The sequence below is a fragment of the Podarcis pityusensis genome, assembly GCF_964106645.2.
Source record: "Podarcis pityusensis genome assembly, chromosome: 10".
Taxonomy (NCBI): Eukaryota; Metazoa; Chordata; class Lepidosauria; order Squamata; family Lacertidae; genus Podarcis; species Podarcis pityusensis.
Genome location: NC_138035.1, coordinates 15784464 through 15807140, shown reverse-complemented (window position 1 = coordinate 15807140; position 22677 = coordinate 15784464). Strand labels below are relative to the sequence as shown.

General features: G+C 41.8%; 1 protein-coding gene across 1 annotated transcript in view; it reads right to left on the bottom strand.

Annotated features, from left to right (window-relative positions):
* Window positions 1-937: 937 nt before the first annotated feature.
* Window positions 938-22677, bottom strand: part of LOC308486265 (1-phosphatidylinositol 4,5-bisphosphate phosphodiesterase zeta-1-like) — a 52480-nt gene continuing 30740 nt past the window's right edge. The window contains exons 10-13 of the mRNA XM_081022875.1: window positions 14929-15101; window positions 5533-5665; window positions 2337-2486; window positions 938-1090 (exon numbers count right to left, since the gene is read on the bottom strand). Coding sequence (XP_080879001.1) covers window positions 1002-1090; window positions 2337-2486; window positions 5533-5665; window positions 14929-15101 — 545 coding nt within the window. The 3' untranslated portion in view covers window positions 938-1001. The remainder of the gene's footprint in view (window positions 1091-2336; window positions 2487-5532; window positions 5666-14928; window positions 15102-22677) is intronic.

Below are 22677 nucleotides of genomic sequence, written 5' to 3'. Positions count from 1 at the left end.
CAGAGGTTCAACTGAATAGAATCTGAATCACATGCACCACAAGGCCTACACAGCCTCAACTTAAGATGGCTCCCCGGCCTGGCTTTGCACTGCAAAGTTTGCAGCAGCACGTGCAACAAAATGGCGTCCAGCATTCAAAAAACCCCTCAGCTTGCATTAACTAGCCACACACACACACAGCCTCCCCCCCTCGCCACGAGATTGCCAGTCACCCACCATTTTAGTCAACCAGCTCCTTTCTTTCCCCTCATAAGTCAATCGAAGGAGCCTCCAAAACAAATTCAAAAGCCCCCCTCCCACGAGATCTCCTTTCCTTTTCCCCCACCATGTGCCCCCGCTCCAGACAGACCTTTTCGCCGGCAAGGGTGAGTGGGCCGTCGATGACATATCCATCTGATTCCGATCCGAGCACTCAGCACAGGTATGTTCAACTTCTGAGCCCCTCTGAGCCATAGGTAGAAAGCCCAGCCAGCAGCCAAAAGAAGCCTCAAGGAAAACCACCGTCACCTCTCCGCTGGGAAGCGCTGAGCAAAGGTGAGTCCCCAGGCAGCACAGCCGATTTGATCAGCACAAGGCATGCAAGCTCCACCCCCCAGTTGTTCTTAGACTTCTTATTGGGTGAGCAACACAGTCAAGCAACACAGTTGGAGCCTCCCTCTTCCCTGGCCGGCAGGGAGGGAGGGAGAGGAGCTGCTTCCTTTGAAATTTAAGGGACATCATTTAAGGGACATCCATCAATAAGGGACAGCAGCGGGACATGGCACTGGAATAAGGGACTGTCCCTTCAAATAAGGGACGCTTGACAGCTATGATCTGACTTGGCTGTTGAGAATGACACGAACAATGATTCAGCAAAGCAACTTTCATATGGCCTTTATGCATACTGAATACCATTGGCTCACACAAGTAAAAATAAGTTATGACAGTAACAAAGTAGTACTATTAAACCATGGTTTCTTTATTGAGGATTCAGGCTGCTGAGGGAGCTCTGTTAGCAAACATTATTGGTTAAAGTACCAAATATGCACAAAGAGTGAAGCAGGACGCAGGTTGACACCAAGTTTGGAAAAAAGTGGAACCTGGCGATAACCTGTAAATGCAATAGCAATGAATGAGTGGATTACAGGCAAAGTGATTCACATAGACATGTAAACCTTAGTTCTGTCCCAAGAAATGGAACCTAGGAGGGAGCCATGTTCAGTCCTCTTCACATCTTCAGGTAGGGCTGGTAAAGACTTCTGCCTGAATCCCCGGAGAGTCACTGCCAGTCAGTGTACACAGTGCAGAGCAAGAACCCAATGTTTGACTTGCTAAAAGACAAGTTCCTATGTTCCAATAAGAACCTATGAGCGCACAGAGCAGTCACTGGGCTTGCAGCCTTGAGGATGTGGCCAGTGGCATCCTGGGAATCAGGATGGCTACAGAAATACATGGAGGTACCGGTTCACACAAATAGGTTGTAAGCACCATTATGGACCTGCACACTCCTAAAACAACTGTATGTGAACCAATGTATTACCTGGCCCCTACATTCACCTAGAAGGGACACGGGTGGCTCTGTGGGTTAAACCACAGAGCCTAGGACTTGCCGATCAGAAGGTCAGCGGTTCAAATCCCCACGACGGGGTGAGCTCCCATTGCTCGGTCCCTGCTTCTGCCAGCCTAGCAGTTCAAAAGCACATCAAAGTGCAAGTAGATAAATAGGTACCGCTCTGGTGGGAAGGTAAACGGCGTTTCCGTGCGTTGCTCTGGTTCGCCAGAAGCGGCTTAGTCATGCTGGCCACATGACCCGGAAGCTTTCTGCAGATAAACGCCGGCTCCCTCAGCCAATAAAGCGAAATGAGCGCCGCAACCCCAGAGTCGGCCACGACTGCACCTAATGGACAGGGGTCCCTTTACCTTACATTCACCTAGAAGGGTCAGCTACAATTGTAAGTAACAAAGTAAACATGTGGTAGAGCACAGGACAGCTCCTGCAGCTGAAATAAATGAAGAATGCAGAAATTCCAAAAGGATGCACATTAAAAGACAACATTGTTGATCTGTATAAAAGGGAAAGCAGAGTTCACACTTTTAGGAACAGTGAAGACTCAACAAGTAATGCAATTAATGCCCCATTCAATTCTGCACAATGTCACAAATTAAAGCTAGGCAACTAACATGGTTAAAAATAGTAACACCACAGCAATTTTTTGAACAGATCTGGTTTCAGCAATGATAGTAACACAACCACTGTACCTTGGAAGCACTCAATTTAAGGCTATGTTGCATATCATAATCAAGAAGAGAAAAATTTGTTGTTAGGGATTTGTGCATGGGGGGAGGGGGACTAATACCTTTATTCATGCTCAGAAGTGGTAAAGTATATTGCCCAAGGAAGTCATTGGAAGTGAGAGAAAGCTGATCTTCTACAACAAATCGTACTAAGGCAAGCTCTGGAACTTGGATGTTAAATGTGAATGTTTCATTCCACCTGGGACTCAAAGCTGAAATAAAGAAAGCAATATAAGACAAGCAATGATCTGTTAAAACAACTCTACATTGCTAATTGTGTTCTATTCACTGACCACTGGAAATAAAACCTCCATTTGTTTCCTATTTCTTTCTCTGCTCATTGATGATTCTCACTGATTGCAGGAGTACAAGTCTGAAATGCTCCCACAAATGCAAAACAAAGGCTGGCTAAGTAGAAACTCTTCTTATGTTTTTAGCTTTTTCTGTTTTATATCTATGCTTTTCTATTTTTTATCTGTAAACCACCTTGAGTCTCAGTCTGGGGACTCTATCATAGAATTACAAAATTGGAAGAGACACCAAAAGTCACCTAATCCAACCCCCTGGAATGCAGGGATCTCAACAAAAGCATGCATCACTGATGGCCATCCAATGTTGTCTTAAAAATAGGTTTTTGGGTGTGAGGAATTCAAATCTGCTATTATTTTTATGATTGGACAACATTTAGCTTGGTTTAAGTTTGATGAAGAAGCACATAAACTGCTTTTGGAAAACTACAGAATTTTAATTTATACCTTCTGAAAATGTCAGGTAATACTAGATAATAATAAAAAATAATGGTAATATATAACTGCAAGTACTTGGCAATCATTTTTAGTGATTTCTGTGCAATTTTACACATGTTTTGCTTACCAAGCAAAATTGAATTACATTAATTTAACAAAAATATCTTTTGAATTCCCAAGTCATGTTCCAACTTTTTTAGCACTCCTCATTTTTGGGAATTTGAAAGCTGAAAAATTCAACTACACCTAGTCTTGTTTGCCTGATGTTAAAACTGGCATTACACTGCAGTGGAGCTGTCCCTTCGGAATTTAAATGATCCACTGACAGGCTTCTTCTTTTTAGTTTAATCACAACTATGCACAGTTTCCAGCAGTGAACCATAATGAGGTGAACCATTTGGAGTGGCACAGTGATTTGATTCCTCCCTTAATTTTGTCGTAATGCTTCTTTTCTTTCTTTTTTTCAGATAGATAGTGGAAAGGCAGCAAGGATGCATAAAAGACACAACTTTAAACATTTGCCAGGATATTTTTTTCTACTGCAAGCCTAAGAAAGCAATCAAGCCAAAGGCTTCTCTAACCCATCACCCTGTTCTCAAAGTGGCCAACCTGGTGGCTGTGGGAAGCCTGCAAGGAGTTGGATGCTGCGATATCTCCGAAAAAATTACACATCACTTGGGAAGGCAGGAAAACTAATGCCAGTGTACTGGAAGAAGGAAAGATCACCAGTGTCGAAGCAATGATTCTTCAGTATCAACTTCATTGGACTAGTCATGTTGTGCAGATGCCTGATTATCATCTTCCAAAGCAACTACTCTATTCCAAACTTTAAAATGTTAAACATAATGCTGGTGGTCAACAAAAGAGGTTCAAAGACTCTCTCTCAAGGCAAATCTTAAAAAATGTAGTATATACACCGACAACTGGGAAACACGGGCCTGCGAGTGCTCCAATTGGAGAACAGCCTTTACCAAAGGTGTCATGGGCTTTGAAGATGCTCAAACTCATGTGCTAAGAGGAAGGCACGCTTGGTAAAACCCTCACCATGATCAACTCCTGCCTGGAAACCTAAGTCCCCATTGTGGAAGGACGTGTGGGTCCAGAATTGGCCTCCACAGTCACTTACAGACTCACTTTTAAAACCATGTTTATGGAAGACAATCTTACTCGGCTATGAGTGATCGCCAAAGAAGAAGGCAGCTCAATGGAAGAGCATCTGTTTCTCATGCAGAAGGTGCCCATCTCAACCCCCAATATCTCTACATAGAATTGGAGGAGACCCCTGCCTGAAACCCCTGAGAGCAGGCATATGCAAAGAGCTTTCGCCACTTGTGATTCCCAACAACTGAAATCCAGAAGCTGACGGGATGAAACAGACATTCCTGCAGGGATGGCCTTATCACTAGGCAGATCCTATAGAGTTGCAATGAGATGCAGGAGGACACAGCTTGATGTGTTTCACACTGTCTGCCCTGCTTCCCCCAAGCTAGTCTGCTGTCCTCAGGCATTGCCTCATCTCCAGTGTTAAAGCAAGATTCACCTGCAATCAGGTCAGTTTCTATAGATGACAAGGATGGGAAACCTCTGGCTCAGGGACCATATGTGGCCTAGAGACCTCTCCATCTGCCCCAGATAGAGACATACCCTCCAGTGGCCCCACTTCATTCCCCAGTGTTTTTGCCCGGATGGAATGTGTCCTTGAACTCTGACAATGCCGCCTGCTAGATAGAGAACAGAGAGGCATGTGTGAGGTTATGTAGAATGCAGCCTACTACATACAAGTAAAATCTTTCTCTATTGCTGCACCTACTTTGGGCTCTGGCCCAGCCCATCACCAAAAGGAAAGGGGAATTTGTGGTGTTGCAAGCACCAGGCAATCAGCACTGCACACAGCTGGCTTGGGCTGCCAGCATACAGGAGTGGCTTTCTATGAGCTTGTTTCCGCAAACGAAAGTGTATGTACACAGTGTGGGGAACTGTATGCTTTTGCAGTGGCTCAACTGTTCAAGTAACATGCATTTGTACACACCCCAAAAGAAGCACAAAAACCACAACGGACAACTAGGGACAAGCAAAAACACAGAAAGAGAGGTATACTGGTACTACAAACATACAAATTCCTGCATTTTTCTCTGTCTGTTTTCTTCCACTGCCCACTTACATCTCTGACGTAAACAATGAAGGCGGGAAACAAACCTGTCCACCTCCACAGAATGCAATTAGAACAAAGCTTGATCTTTCCTTTGTTCTACTTTCCCCCATACACATGTAAATGTATGTATTTTAGCCTGTCCTTTCTAATTCATTCAAATAATGGAATTTTTAATTTTCCATATAAGAACTCTCTCTGTGTATGTATGTACCATTCATGCTTTCCTTACTAATTCATGCACTGCTGTTTCTGTATATAGGCCCAGTTGCCAAAGGCGAAACTTTGATAAGCTATGTAAGCCCATGAGTTAAATCCCTAAATTACTGAAGCATTACGCAACCAATAGACTTTTGCACTTACCATTGCCCTTAACTACACAGCTCTGTTGCTTTGCATGGTCTTCCGGAACACCATAAATTTCTACTAGAACTAGGGGGTCAGCTTTATTACTCCTGGAGAGACTGCTAGGTGGTAATTGATGACCACTGATAAGCTGCACAGAAAAACAACAACAGTGCATAAGCTTCAACTGGGATATACAGTGGTACCTTGGGTTACATATGCTTCAGGTTACAGACTCCGCTAACCCAGAAATAGTACCTCGGGTTAAGAACTTTGCTTCAGGATGAGAACAGAAATCATGCTCCGGGGGCGCGGTGGCAGCGGGAGGCCCCATTAGCTAAAGTGGTGCTTCAGGTTAAGAACAGTTTCAGGTTAAGAACGGACCTCTGGAACGTATTAAGTACTTAACCCGAGGTACCACTGTAAAATGCAATTGATTATTATTCTGGCATCAATGGTTTTACTGAAAAACAGACAGGGAAGCCTACCACACAGGACAAAGCTAACTGAGCATTATTGACCCTTAACTATGAAACAGCTGTAAAAACAAGTGTTTGGGCTGCTATAATTGGGGCAAGAGAAATGGTGGGAGGGAGGGGCTGCTTAATCATGTCCTCTCAGTTTTCTGTGTAATACTGGGGAATCCAAGCATCTTTTCCTCCCATATACATATTATTGAATCACCACAGATGGAAAAGCAGCAAGAGGAAGGGCAATTTTGAATGGGGGAAAAATGACTACATGGGAAAGGATCAAGAAACTCCTCACCTGCTATTCCTCCACTTGGGATTACAATTCCCATGGCCACTTTTCATTTTAAAAAGAATTTTTTTAAAAAACACACACACCTGACATATAATGCCTAGTATGAGCTTCTGTTTTCCTTCATTTATGTGCAATCTTTAGCATTTTCTGCACCCAAGACCCCCAAGTGAATCTGTAGCTAGGTAAGAGGAGGTCCTCGTTCCCTCTTGAAAGTAAAAATAAGTACAGTGAACTTGAGCATGTTCTTCTTCCGCACTTCCCCTCCTCTCCATCTTCTGTGCCTCTTTTTGTCTCTGTTCTGTCAGAATGCTGCTTGCAACAAGCTTCTTGGGACAAATACTTCTCCTTTTTGCTCATGCTACTTTGCAAATCACAGTGTGTATCAACGGTTCTACATTTTATACCGAGTAATGATGACTTATGATTTCAACACCACTTTTGAAAATCCCAATGGATAACAGCAGCAGTTTGTCACTGGCAAAATATACTCAGTCCTTGGTACTAGATGTGCTTCTTGCTTTGCTTGTTATTTGCATAAATCTCTTTTGTATAGTTAGACCAAACCTGCAAAAGCTAATGCCCATAAGTCTTCTCTCAGAGTATATCAGGTGAAGTTTGAGTAGAATGCTATGCAACACATCTTACATCCTGCTCCAAAGGGTGCTTCCATGCCTGTATTTCTCAGACTTAGGGCAGTGCCAGACAGTTGCTATTCTCAAGTGGAATTTAAACATATATTTGGCAAATTCAAATTGTGTGTTTTATAGTTGATTGGGAGGTCTTGTGCAAAAATCCAGCTTCTCCAAAAGATCGGACTTTTGCAATAAAGAAAACGATGGGAAAAGGCACTGTGACATATGAGTTAACATATGCTTTGACGCAACCTCATCTAACCTCAATGCAAACAAATAAGAATGAATTTTCAATAAACAGTCAATGTCATCTAATCATCGTGCAAACAAATCAGGGTGAATGCTTGATAGGTCAACTGGAAGTGCCCTTAGTTTCTCATAAAAAGGCCCTTGTATTAATGCAATACTCTCTATATTGCAAGGGCATTTCATTTTATAACATCTCTTAGCAACTGATCCACCACAAAACTGTCTTATTAGAGGGGTGTTTTTTAGTACATATCTACCCATTCACTAATCACTTGCTTCAATCACCACCTACTTAATCCCTTTTCTCTCTCTCTCTCTCTTTCTGACCTTGAACAATTCTGATCTCCTCACAACCCCACAGAAATTTTATAGTCTTTCCCAACCTTTCATTAGAGAAAAAGAAACTCACTCAGTCTCTTTTTTTTTTTTTTTTTTTTTTTTGCTTTTATGATTTTATTGAATTCCAACTCATAATACATTTTATCCATTATACAACAAATCATATCCATTTTAGACTTCCTTCAACGTCACTGACATTCTTTCATAGTTATCCTTTTGGTACACATTCCATTCTTCCATATTGCCATTTACACCTCCCTTCCCTCATTATTTCTATTAAACAATATTCATAAATTCTTTACAGAGCCTCTTTAAAACCCGCCAGCGTTGTATTTGCACCATAGTTATTTTCCAGATAACACACAAATTTCTCCCAGTCCTTTATAAATTTTTGGTCTTTAGTGTATCTGATTTTCCCTGTTAATTTGTCCAGTTCTGCATATTCTATTAATTTTGCTCTCCACTCTTCTACCCTTGGAATTTCCTCCTGCTTCCACCTCTGAGCCAATACGATTCTGGCAGCTGTTACAGCATACTGGAAAAGTTTGCAATCTTTCCTTCTAATGTCCTTCCCTACAACACCTAATAAAAAAGCCTCTGGCCTTTTCACAAAGGTATACTTTAACATCTTCTTCATCTCATTATAGATCTCATCCCAGAAGCTTTTTACTTTCTTACATTCCCACCACTGGTGGAAGAATGTCCCTTCTTTGCATTTACATTTCCAGCATTTGTTATCTACCTTATACATCTTTGCCAATCTTACAGGTGACAGGTACCATCTGTAGAGCATTTTCATCATATTTTCCTTCAATAACGTGCAGGCCGTAAATTTTATGTTCTCTTTCCACAACCTTTCCCAATCCTCCAGTTGAATATTATATCCTAAGTCCCTTGCCCACTGTACCATCACTGACTTCACCTCCTCATCTTTCGTGTGCCACTCTAACATTATTTTATACATCTTTGATAGATTTTTAAATTCGTTATTTATTATTTCCTTTTGGAAGGTTGATTCTTTTTCTGCATACCCCCTTTCCTTCAACTCTTTTTTAAACATTTCGTTTATCTGGAAGTAGTGTAGCCAATCATATGTTAATGCTTTAACTTGGTCGTATGATTTCATTTTCCACTTCCCTCCTTCATTGGTAACCATTTCTCCATATGTTCCCCACTTTCCTCTCATGTTAGTTTTCTTAACACACATTATTTCTAACGGGGATAGCCAATGTGGGACTTTTGGTTCTAGTATATTTTTATATCTATCCCAAACCTCTATTAGTGCTCCTCTAAAAATGTGATTTCCAAATCCCTTATGTACTCTCTTTTTGTCACACCATAGGTACGCGTGCCACCCAAATTTGTTATTAAACCCTTCCAAATCTAATAATTCTTTGTTTTCCAATTTTACCCATTCTTTTAACCAGCACAGGCATGCTGCTTCATAATACAATCTCATGTCTGGTAGTGCGAAGCCTCCTCTCTCCTTTGCATCTGTCAATAACTTAAATTTAATTCTAGGCTTCTTTCCTTCCCAGACATATCTTGAAATCGCCTTTTGCCATTCCCCGAAAATTTTTGTACCTTTTAGTATGGGTAAAGTTTGAAATAAAAATAACAACTTAGGAAGCACCATCATTTTTACCATTGATATTCTTCCCCATAGTGATAGTTTCAATCTATTCCAAACCTCTAAATCCCTCTTTATTCCTTTCCACATAGGGATATAATTATATTGGTATAAATCTATATTCTTATCCGAGAGCCAAATTCCCAAGTATTTAACCTTTTTGACTACCTCTATCTCCGTTTGTTGTTTTAATAATTCAATTTTATCTTGGTCCATATTTTTAACTATCATTTTGGTCTTCCTCTTATTCAGTCTAAATCCTGCTAATTTTCCAAATTGTTCCATCTCATCCAAAATTTCTTTTGTACTTTCTATAGGTTCTTCCAGAGTCACAACCACGTCATCCGCGAAGGCCTTAACTTTATATTCATTTATGCCTAATGTCACCCCTTTGATTTGCTTATTTTGTCTTATTGCATTTAATAAAACTTCCAGGACCACTATAAATAGCAATGGCGAAAGCGGACAACCCTGCCTTGTTCCTTTAGATATTTTAATATCTTCCGTGATGATGTTATTTATAATCAACCTAGCTTTCTGTTCTGTATAGATTGCTTCGATACCATTAAAAAATTCATGACCCACTTCCATAGCCTCCAAATTTTTCAACATAAATTCCCAGATCACATTATCGAAGGCTTTCTCTGCATCTACGAATATTAAACTTGCTGGTTTATCACACCTATCGGACAAATATTCAATAACATTGACTATATTTCTTATATTGTTCCTTAGTTGTCTGCCCGGTAGGAAACCTTCTTGGTCTTTATGTATGATTTTTACTAATATCTTTTTTAATCTCTTAGCTAGGATTCCTGTGAAGATCTTATAATCTGTGTTCAGTAACGAGATAGGTCTATAATTCTTAATTTGGGTTAAGTCCGAATCTTGTTTTGGTATTATTGTAATAAATGCCTCTTTCCATGTTCCTGGAATGTCCTTTTCTTTTAAAATGTTGTTCATTACTTCTACCAACGGGGCCATCAACGTATCTCTCATCTCTTTATAATAGCTAGATGTAAGTCCATCCGGACCTGGTGTTTTCCCTCTTTTTAATTCTTTTATGACTTCTTCTACTTCCTCTTTACATATTGGGGCATTCAGTTGTTCCCTTTGATCTGTTGGGATCTTTCTCACCATCTTCTCTTTCAAATATCTTTCTATTTTCTTCTTGTTATTCTTTTCTTTATTCTTATATAGTTGTCTGTAAAAATCTAAAAATCTTTTCCTAATTTCTTTCGGGTCTGTTATTTCTTCTCCATTTACCTCAATTTTATTAATTGTACTTTGTTCTTTCCTTTTCTTAGCCTGCCAGGCCAACCATTTTCCTGATTTATTGGCAAACTCAAAGTTTTTTTGTCTTAGCCTTTTGATATTCCATTCAACCTCTTTATTTATTAACATCGCAAATTGGGTTTGGAGAATCTTAATTTCCTGTAGTATCTTCTCATTGTTAGGTTTTTTATCAATTTTTGTTCCTTATTCATAATCTGTTCTAAGATCTCTTTTGTCTTTTTTTCTTTGTTGTTTCTTTTCCATACATTCTGCTGAATAAAGAGGCCCCTCATCACTGCCTTACTTGCATCCCACACCACACTCGTTTTTGTCCCTTTATCCATATTATCTCTGAAGTAATTATCTAGATTTTTTTGTGCTTTTTCGACGAACTTTTGGTCGTCCCATATGTTATCATTCAACCTCCACCTAAAAGTTCGCTCTTCAAAACCTTTTAGCTCCATTTCTATTGGGTTATGGTCCGAAATCACCTTAGCCTGTATTTCAATTTTTTGAATTCTTGGAGTTAGCTCATTTGATACCCATATTTGATCTATTCTTGACATTGATTGGAAACTCACTCAGTCTCAGTAGAACTATTGATATCTGTCTGTGCATACACTGCGCTGTGTTCTGGCTCCTAAACATAATAAGCCCATTCCAAAGCCTAGCACCACGTTTTAAGCAGAGGCACTACACATTTACAGAAAACCCATTAAAAAAGGGGTTATGGGATGTCAGAGGGCTAAGAGGAATGGAGCAAAAGCCAGCAAAAGGGGGGGGACTGCAACAAAGAGAAGTCGATCAAGCAACTTCATTGAAAAGGCAGGGATGCCTGGAGTATCATAGTCATAATACTTCAAAATTGATATAGGGCTTGGGGTATATTATCTCAGGGTGCTTACAGTAACCTTGCACAGCAGGTTAAGTATTATTATCCCCATACTGCTGGTGTGGCACTGAGGCAGAGAGAGCACTGGCTTCCTCAAGGCAATCTAGTGAGGTCATGACAGAGGTGACATTTGAAACAGGGATTTCCCACTTCACTTCCTTGCAGAGCAATCCTAAACCGTGGTTCTGTACTCCTCTGGGGGAGGGAGTGGCAGGTTCAGATGCGGCAGAGGTTTCTCCACCACCAGCAGCTCCACAGATGGCAGGGGGCTGTTTCTGCTGTGCCCACCAAAAGCACAAGCTGTTGACAACCTACCCGGGGTGTTTGCTCCCTTCAGGAGCCCCTGAAATTTGTGGGGATGGGGGGAGCGGCAGAGCTGAGCCAGCCATGGATCCTCCTGGCAGCCACAGATGGGGCTCAACTGGGCCTTTCTGCAGCAGAAACCAAGAGCTAGCAAAACGTAAAATAGGCTTCTGCGCAGGCCAGTGCCAAGAGCAGAACTTTGAATGCCTTAGTGTTGCTGTCCCTCTGCCCAGCACTACTGTTCCTTGGCTGGGACTGTGGATTGCTCCCTTAGCCTTTGAGCCCCTTAAACAAAAGGCTCAAAGCCCAGTAAAATTGCAACATGTTAAGTGTTTATTGGATCAAACCAGACAGCCCTTACTTAAGTGAAGAATTTCTGTTAATTAAAAGCACACACTGGCATGAACAAAATCTTTCAGTCTTTTTTTTTTTTTTTTGCAATTAATTAAGTGGGGCAAACTTTTTGAGTGCATTTTTTAAAAATCTGAATCGGTGTTACAAAGCTGGCTCATTGTCACATGTTTGCAAACACAGGGCAAAATGGCAACTGTGTAACAAGACAATGAACTACAGCAGTGGTATTTAATAATGTGCCAAATGCCTTTGATGACTAAATAGCATTTGCAAGAAGCTAGTCTCAGCATCTGTGGTACTCAAGGTATTTATTTCCAACAGCAAGCAGAGGAAAAGCACAAGGAAATATTGCAGATAATAAATCAAGCAGGTGTGATTTATTTTAGTTCTGACTGGCAATTTTTCAGTACCACTGCTACGTATGAGCTTCACAGCTTGAACTAAAAGGTCTGTTTCACAAAGTTTTAGCACACAAATGATATTTATAGGTTATATGTGAAAAATAAGCTAGTTAATCTCAGCATAACAAAAACAATAACTGATAAGAGGAAAGCCAACCTGCCTCCTGAAAGAAGTAAGGTACAGGAATGGATTCAGACTGCATTACTAAAGTGAGTGCAAGCCCTGATTTAACTGGATGGTGCCCTGCAGGTTCAAGCAACCCAAAGTTGAGGCCACTTACAGCAACGTCTGAAGAAATTTGGAACATGCTGCAAATGTGCCCTAAACCTTCCTCCAAGGAGGTCAGTGCGCCATTTAGCTTCACAACATGCCTGTGGGGCAGTTCACGAAAAGATCCCCACAACCAGTCATTAAACTTTGCAGTCCAGAGGGGATCTGAAGCAGAGTTTTATATATCCAAACCTGACCCTCTAGCCACCATGATTCTCCAGCATCCATCACTAAGATGGATGGACATCTGATCAGCAGCACCAGCTGTGGGGGCAAGGTCCCTATGAAGTCAAAGGCAAACAAAACATAACAGGCAGGAAAAGGGTAAGCTCTTGTTTTTGAGCTCTTTTAGTCACGAGGCAGAACAAACCACCAGTATGGGAGCCAGATCAAGCAGCTTCGGAGTAATCAAAGGATAAAGTCGGACAAAAATAAATAAATAGAGATAACTTCTGTGAGCAGGTAAAGGTAAAAAAGGTAAAGTACCCCTGGATGGTTACGGTGAGTCAAAGGTGACTATGGGGTTGCGGTGTTCATCTCGCTTTCAGGCCAAGGGAGCCGGCGTTTGTCCACAGACAGCTTTCTGGGTCATGCGTCCAGCATGACAAAACCGCTTCTGGCGCAAAGGAACACCTTGACGAGTGCCAGAGCACACAGAAACACCATTTACCTTCCCGCCACAGCGGTACCTATTTATCTACTTGCACTGGCGTGCTTTCGAACTGCTAGGTTGGCAGGAGCTGGGACAGAGCAACGGGAGCTCACCCCGTCGCGGGGATTCTAACTGCCAACCTTCTGATCGGCAAACCCAAGAGGCTCAGTAGTTTAGACCACAGTGTCACCTGCATCCCTAGTTAATAACCAGGTAGAGACTAGCAAACATACACTGGAATAAAAACCCTGTTGTGCTCTGGGTGTGCTAAGGGCTCTAACTCTTTCCACAGACAACGCTTCCCCAAGCTAGTGCCCTCCATTTGTTTTGAACATCAATCAGTTCCCACCAGCACAGCTAGAGCTGATGGGAATTGTAGTCTAAAACATCTGGAGGGCACCAGGTTGGGGAAGGCTGCTCTGGAGCTATCTATGTTTTAAAACCTGTATCCTGTTGATGTAATGCACAAACTTTTGGAGGCTAAAGTGGTATTTGCTGCAGCCAAGGCTATTTGGTTGGATGGTTGTTCATTAGTCATTTAAAATATTTATATTCCACCTGTCTCAACAACCTGATTAAAACAATTCATTAATCAATTAAAAATAATTACACAAATTTAAAAAAGAAGCAGGTAATATACAGTAAGTATAAAACAGAGCAGGTAGTCAATCAAGTGCCACCAGACACCTGAGCAAACAGGAGTTTTTAATTAGCACCTACAATTTGACAATGTAGGCATATCCCCTTGCAATCAACTCATTTCATACTTGCATCAGCCCCAGGACTTCCCTTTGCACATTCCTAGGAGGAAAATTCAGAAACTGCTTATGCAGTGTCACTGGAATCAGTGGGACTGCAGCAATATATATGTGTGTGTATCATTCCTCCACATTTCATAATGGCTGATCTATAAGTGTGACTTGAATCATGTTTATAGCTGAGTAAGTGCCTTGAAGCTATTATGCATCTTCACAAATCTACTGGAAAGCAAAGAGAGAGGAACCATATGCAAATGATAGCACAGGGGTCCTGCTGGTACACATTTTTATTTTAAATTAACTATAGGCCGCCTTTCACTGCGAAAAATAACAAGGTAGTTTACAAAATAAAACCAGTACAACACAATAACAATAAAACATTACGCAGAATATCAAGGGTTTGGTAAAGTCAGTATTAAGGATCTGAGCTTGGGAGTGCCCATGTACATAGTTCAATATCTACCAAGCTGCAGAACACCTGCACCATAGGTGCCCATCATATATTTAAGTGGAGTTCATAATACAATGTGGGGGCTAACACAAAGAAGGCCCTCCTTCGACTTGCCATATGTGTCTCTACTAGATGCCTAGAAGGACCTCATCTGACAACCTAAGTGAACAAGCTGGTCTAGGTAGAAGGGTCCTCCTTCTCAGATAACCAGGTCCTAAGCTGTGCTGGACTTATATGTCAACAACAAAATCTTAAACTCAGCTCGGCAGCAATTATGCTGCCAATTGACACCAATCAGCTATCGGGTACAGGTTACTTGAAGTGCTTATCACGAGCTGAGGTGGAAAATACAGAGATAGTATTAGTATTTATTTGCAAAAAAAAAAAGCACAAGTGGTCTGGCAAATTAGATAAAAGAATGTTATCAACAAAATGAACTGACCTTTATAGTAAGAAGCACTGGTTGACAGTTTGCAGATATAGCATGTGGAGTAAATTGCGTGTCTCTCTTTCTTAGATATTCTGGTTTTAGTAAATAGCCAGAACCACCATTATCCAAAAATTTCCCAGTTTGAAGATCCATTTGCAGTCCTGCTGTTTGGAAATTTAAGGCCACTGTATGAAAAAGCAGAATGTTCAATTACAGAAAGGTAGGCAGCAGGAGGCTACAATTTAAATATATATATTTACAATATCCACCCTGCAAGCTGCTTGAATATACACACCACAGTAACTCCAGCTCTGGATTCAAAGCACTTGAGTAGATACAGCTATTATGGTGTCTTCTTAGAAGGTTTTCCATTTTTAAAATAAGAATATTATGGACAAACTAACCAATCTCAGACTGAGTAGAGCAAATCAGTAGGACATTAAGAGGATCAGGCTGGAATTAGCTGATCAGGCTGCCTTAGTTGACGGCACTTTGAAAGAGGGATCATAGCTCATGGTTATGTAAATTCATCCAATGCTTTTTGTTTTGCAAACCCAGGTATATTGCAAGGCCGTGGGTGAAATTTTACTGCGGTGCAGTAACAAGGCTACAACTTTTATTGGCAGCAGTGCCTTAGCAGTTTGGCTTCACATATGGCAAGGATCAATTCATCACCTAGCTCATCTATGATGTGAAAGCCCCACCCTTAGTTCATGTGCTGGGTAGTTAATACACATTTTGCTGCTGCTGCTTTTTTTTCTTTTTCTTTTTTTAAAAAATTGCTTTTATTTGTTAGCTTCTTTTTTAAAAATGCTTTGTAGTTTTACTGCCTCCAGAGGTCCTCCCCTCCCCCAAATGTATAAAATGGAAGGCTGCTCTGATTTGTTTGTTCAAACACTCATTTTTGCCTTCATAAACCAGTATGTGCAAACTCCATCTATAATAATTTTTCTGCTTATTGCGGGCAGCAGTGCTCCAAAAATATGACCAATCTTTCAAAATTATGGAAGAGTGGCAGCCATACCTCTCTGGAATTCCCAGTTATTAAAATTCTCTGCATGTCTCTAGTGTATGGAATTGCAACAGATGAACAAGAGCGATGTCGGCTGCAATCCTAAACACATTTACTAAGGAGTAAGCTTTGTTTGTTTGTTTTAGAGGATTTGAAATATTCAAGGCAAACCCTCCCAAGGCAGGTTACAAAGATAATTAGCTTCATATGCATAGCAGGAACATGATGCTTCCAAATAATTTATAGAACAGCCAACTTGCAATTATTCCAGCCCAGGTCCTCAATGACAATCTTTTTACCCATCCACTCATAATCTCTCCTGTCCTGCCTATCCACAGAAGTTGCTTCCAGCTATCAGGCATTGCCCCACACTGGTTCCACTTCTCTAGTAAGGGTGGTCCAGTGCCTCAGTTTGTGGAAGTTTTTTTCTAACGATGAAAAGATTTGGGGATTTGGGTGGGTATGGCTGGACCACCTTTCTGTTTTCCAAAACCTTTGAGGTCTACGTAACAGTAGCGATGAGGAGGAAATTAGATTCAGTTCGCATGTACAGTGGTACCTCAGGTTACATACGCTTTACGTTACAGACTCCGCTAACCCAGAAATAGTGCTTCAAGTTAAGAACTTTGCTTCAGGATGAGAACAGAAATTGTGCTCCGGCGGCGTGGCAGCAGCAGGAGGCCCCATTAGCTAAAGTGGTGCTTCAGGTTAAGAACAGTTTCAGGTTAAGAACGGACCTCCAGAACAAATTAAGTACTTAACCCGAGGTACCACTGTAAAGGCAAATGTACCTAATCAACACTTTCTGAAACAATATGCAAACTGAAACACAGCCGTCCATTGAAATTTCCCTGAATTTTGCAATGTATTATTATTATTTTATTATTATTTATTTGATTTCTATACCACCCTATACCCGAAGGTCTCAGGGCAGTTCACATAAAATATCAAATACATAAAATCAAAACAAAACCAACAACCCAAGCAACCCCCCCCCAAAAAAAGAGGCAGCATTTTTAAAAAAGGATGTAGATCAAGTCAGGCAAAGGCCTAGTTGAAAAGGAACATTTTTGCCTGGCTCCTAAAGGTGTATAGTGAAGGCAACAGGTGAACTTCCCTGGGGAGAGCATTCCACAGATGGGGAGCCACTGCAGAGAAGGCCCGTTCTCATGCTGCCCTCCTGACCTCTTACGGAGGAGGCACACGAAGAAGGGCCTCAGAAGATGATCTCAGGGTCCAGGTAGGTTCATATGGGAAGAGACAGTCCTTGAGGTATTGTGGTCCTGAGCCATTTAAGGCTTTATAGGTCAAAACCATCATTTTGAATTGGGCCCGTATTGAATGTAGTTTTCTAGCCAATGGTGTGTAAAAAAATGCATACTATACTAAGAGAAAGGGTCCATAAACTGCACACACACACATTCACCTATACACACATGCACTAGGGGCTGTGCCCCTGCTTCTCCTACTGGCAAATCCAGCCTACCCCACTCCTCTTAAACCTTGCCAATCTCTCAATCCCCTAACCTTACAACATGACAACGCCCCCTTCCTCTAACGGATCACCAACCCCACCCCTATGACACCTCTCTCCTTAAATTGTGGTAGCAGCAAGTGTTGCTCTGCCACAATCCCAACAGCACAGGTAACACTTGGCATTAGCTGTGTGGCCACAGGCTAAGGGCCCATTGGCATCACTAATACGTCGCCAGCCTCAGATGCTCTGATGTGGAAGAGGACCTTGCAAACATTGGCCTCAAACAGCTGACTGCTTTATGGCTTCGTGGAAAATGTACTGATCCAACATGCTGAGACACATTTCTTCACAGGGTGCAGTTCCTTAGTCTGGAGGTAAATTTCATTTTTTTAAAAAACACCTCATACTTCAATTAAAACAGTAAAAAAGTAAGTTTTGAAGAATCCATTTACCTAGGTGCATGTACATAAAAATAAATATATTCCATGTGCTATATAGCAGGACTTTACGAATTTGTACTTTTCAATCAAACTGAAGGGTTAGTTTGGTACCTGCATACCAATGAATTCTGCAGCTTCCAATTTTCTGTATGGATTTTAGAGTTCCATTCAGAGTGGAGATCCCACAGAAACGGAACCACAGTCCATAGCAGAGAATGGCCATAGCTCACTGGTAGAGCATCTTGCTTTGCATGCAGAAGGTCCCAAGCTCAATCAAAGAGGGCTGGGAAACAACCCAGACTGAAACCCTAGGTAAAAAGGTAAAGGGCCGACTCAATCTCGCTTTATTGGTCGAGGGAGCCGGCGTACAGCTTCCGGGTCATGTGGCCAGCATGACTAAGCCGCTTCTGGTGAACCAGAGCAGCACACGGAAATGCTGTTTACCTTCCTGCTGGAGCGGTACCTATTTATCTACTTGCACTTCGTGCTTTCAAACTGCTAGGTTGGCAGGAGCAGGGACCAAGCAACGGGAGCTCACCGCGTCGCGGGGATTCGAACCGCCGACCTTCTGATCAGCAAGTCCTAGGCTCTGTGGTTTAGCCCACAGCACCACCTGCGTCCCGAAACCCTAGGTAGTCACAGCTATTAAGTGTAGACTAGAGGTGGGGAACACGTGGCCCCCCAGATTTTGCAGGACTACAATCCCATCTTCCATGGCCATTGACAATGCTAGCTGGGAAGGATGGGAGTTGACAATTCTGAGCTAGATGGAGCAATGGTCTCTGCATAGGATGTTCTGTGAGGTCTAGTCATGCCAAAACACCGGGGGAAAGCCTACCTGGAACTCTTGAGTGCCTTTCAGATGTAATTCCCTTGTGCTATGAGGTTTGAAGGAGCTGTAAGAAAACTACGAGCTGCACAGAAAAGACTGCATTCTCTCAGATGCTTCTAGCATGTTTATTCAACCACACAGGGACAAATCTGGTAGCAGGGTTGGTGGAACCCTTACCGTGCAAGCTGAGAAACTGCTCAGGTGCTTCTATGTCATTGTATGCACCAATGCAGAGCTTTTTTCAGCCTGAACTCACTTGAACTCAGTTCCAGCACCTCTCAGGTGGGTGCCATTGCCATTCTAAGAGAACGAGGGAGGTGTTCATAGTAAGTCCTGGCACCTCTTTTTCTAGAAAACTCGCGCTGCACCAATGCCATAATAAACATGAAAGTGCCTGTTTATAATTAATTTGGACAGCCTTGGTTTCTGAATTAACTATTCTGCAGAACCCCTAATAAATTTAAATTATGAATTAATTACAAAGCAGAGCTGACAGATCCCACTCACCCTTCAGCGGCTGTTCAGTGTCGAATGAAAGAGAGAGAGAAACAAGATCTGCTCTTCTAATTTAATGATAAGTAGTAAAACCTAATTATAGTAAAAACAACAACACCTGTACTGAAAATATGCTTGACAATCTATGTAAGTTATGTGAAAATGCACCATTCTGTAGTCTAAACATTTTGAATTGCTACACAAGCCCTCCTTGCAGTTTAATCATAAAGCACTGGTCTTTATCTTGAACACAAAACTGTCAGAATTTCCTTTTCTCAGTAGCTCAAAACACTTTCCGTTGTTTTGCTGCTGCAGTTTTGGAAATAAAACAGCACACTGCCTGGAACAGGATATTATAATTCATAGTAAAAAGACAGCACAGTTATCACTGGCATGAAGTAAAATCTTCCCTTGTCTAGGACTGTGGTGCTCCTCATATTGAAAATTCACTAGTCAGCCTAGTAAAGCACAAACATGACACACATAAAATAGATAAATGATTTTGGGTTTTTAAAAAATCAAAGGAACTTGATTGTTTGCCAGAGAGAAATACCGACCCAAAGAGGCACAAGTCATGTTTAAGAGTAATTCAGAAGAGGCTTATTCTCTCTTCCTATGAGATAAATGTAGAACTACTGACTGCATGCTGTCAGCTTCACATTTTATATCTGAGGAAGAAATGTCTGAATTTTAGAGTCCTTGCTTTGTTATGCTGTGTGGGGGGTGTGCGTGTGCATCCTTCTTGGTGTCACTGTTTTGAGTTCTGGATTCTGAACTGGCATCCTTACAGGCTGATCTATAACTGATATTTCTGGACTCACTGGAAATTCAGAATTCCCAAAATAATATGCAAACAAAAATGCAGCTATTTTTCAAAATTTGCACTTCTACAAAATTTGCTACCCTGTGTACATGTGAATATTAGGTGAAAGTGTGCATTGCAAATGCATATATTTGTGAAAACAGCATTATTTAGAACTTTAGAAAGATAGGAAACTGAGAGAAATCAAAAAGAGGTGTAGATAAGCCCCTGGTCAGTTTGTGCTGATCTACTGCATTTCCAAATATGTGTACTAACAGTGGTGCTGTCAAGGCAGGTCTTTGAGGCAGATATCCAGGGGCCCTACTCAGCAGAATAAGCAGTAGCAGCCCCAAGTGCAGCAGGGCAGGCTAACTACATACTGAAGTAAATGAAGACACATCAGCATTTAACGAGGGCACTTAAAATGCCCAATTTCATCGCTGCATATTAATGATCAAATCAGGAGTGCAGGAAGCACTCAGTCCATCTAGATCAGGATTGTCCACACCAGGTGTGGGAAATCTTTGGCCCTCCAAATGTTTCTAAGCTGTGCTTCCCATCAGCACAAGCAAGTATGGCCAGCTGTGGTTCAGCAACATCTGGAGGGCCAAAGGTCTCCCACCCCCCCACAAACCTAGCCTGCCCTGAGTGGCAGAGGCTCTCCAGGGTTCAACATGGGAACATTCCCAGTACTGCATGGAGATGCTGGGGTTTGAATCAGGGGCCTTCTGGGTGCAAATCAGAGATTTCTGCTACTGAGCTATGGCCCTTCCCTAAACACGCAAGGAATTTAGCCCCATTGAACAGAGTGGGACTCACTTTCAAGTAAACCTGCATAGGGAATGTATTGTCATCATTAACTTTCAACGTAACTGTTATAGGTAAGAATGATGGTGGGTGCGGGGAGGGAAGATCTCAGATGAGGCATATGGAAGGGCATATGCTTTGTGAGATTTGGCAGAAATTATGTAAGCAGCCGCAGTGTCAAGAAAAGTTTGGACTAATTACATTTTATAGCTATAAAGTCATTTTCATCTGCAAAGTTAAAGGTCTCGGTTACTTTAATGTTTTTAATTACATTCATTTTCCCCGTTTAACTGCAAATGTTGGTGCCTCCGCTGCAAAAGCATTTTTAAAGTTATTATAAATCATTCATTGCAATTTCCCAATTACACCTGAAAACGCATTTCCACCAGGATCCTTTGTATATGGGGGTAGGAGAGGAATATCTGTGGGGTGGGGGGGACTGCTCATTAAAAGAAATCTAAGCTGGGGTTTTACTGAAATGGGCAAATCAATCTGATATTCACACTTTGGCCTAAAAGAACTTCCTGAAAGAGACGGGGGAGATGTTTTTAATATCATCTAAAATGCATTGTGTTTTTGACAGCACACTGCCTTTAGTCAGCTTCATTATTCCCTGTTGCCAAAGTAGGCCTTTAATACATTAATTAAGGAAATATGATAGCAAAACCCTTAAGATTGTCAGGAAGACTCAAGGGGAAGTTTAATACCTGAAATCATTTTGGCTCCTTATTAATTACCTAGACTGGATTTCAAGATCACTGTGTCCTCTAAAAAGTCTGTAGCACACACACACACAGACACACACAGAGAGAGAGAGAGAGGGGGGGGAGTATTTGATCCCCTGCCAAATTTGCCTGTTTGCTCTCTGATGAAGAAATGACCAGTCCATAATTTTAATGGTAGGTTTACTATAGCTGTGAGAGACAGAATAACAACAGGAAAACCCCCAGAAACCCAGAAGACAAAAGTCAGAGATAGATGTGCATTATAATGAGTGAAATAAGTATTTGATCCCTTTGCAAAAGATGACTTAGTACTTGGTGGCAAAACCCTTGTTGGCAATTACAGAGGTCAGAGGTTTCTTGTAGGTGGCCACCAGGTTTGCACACATCTCAGGAGGTATTTTGTCCCAGTCCTCTTTGCAGATCCTCTCCAAGTGGTTTGAGGCTGATGTGTAGCTACTCGAACCTTCAGCTCCCTCCACAGATTTTCGATGGGATTAAGGTCTGGAGACTGGCAAGGCCACTCCAGGATCTTAATGTGCTTCTTCTTGAGCCACTTGTTCGTTGCCTTGGCCGTGTGTTTTGAGTCATTGTCATGCTGGAATACCTATCCTCAACCCATTTTCAATGCCCTGGCTGAGGGAAGGAGGTGCTCACCCAAGATTTGATGATACATGGTCCCGTTCAATGTCACTTCAATGCGGTCCTGTCTCCTTAGCAGAAAAACACCCCCAAAGCATAATATGTCCCCCTCCATGTTTGATGGTGGGGATGGTGTTCTTGGGGTCGTAGGCAGCATTCCTCCTCCTCCAATCACAGCAAGCTGAGTTGATGCCAAAGAGCTCAATTTTGGTCTCATATGACCACAACACTTTCACCCACTTCTCCTCTGGGTCATTCAGATGTGCATTGGCAAACTGCAGACAGGCCTGTACATGTGCTGTCTTGTGGGCTCTGCAAAATCTCAGTCCTTCACGGCATAGTGTGTTACCAACTGTTTTCATGGTGACTATGGTCCCAGCTGCCCTGAGATCATTGACAAGTTCCTCCCGTGTACTTCTGGGCTGTTTCATCACTGTTCTCATGATCATTGCAACTCCACGAGATGAGATCTTGCATGGAGCCCCAGACCAAGGGAGGTTGACAGTTATTTTGTGTTTCTTGCATTTGCGAA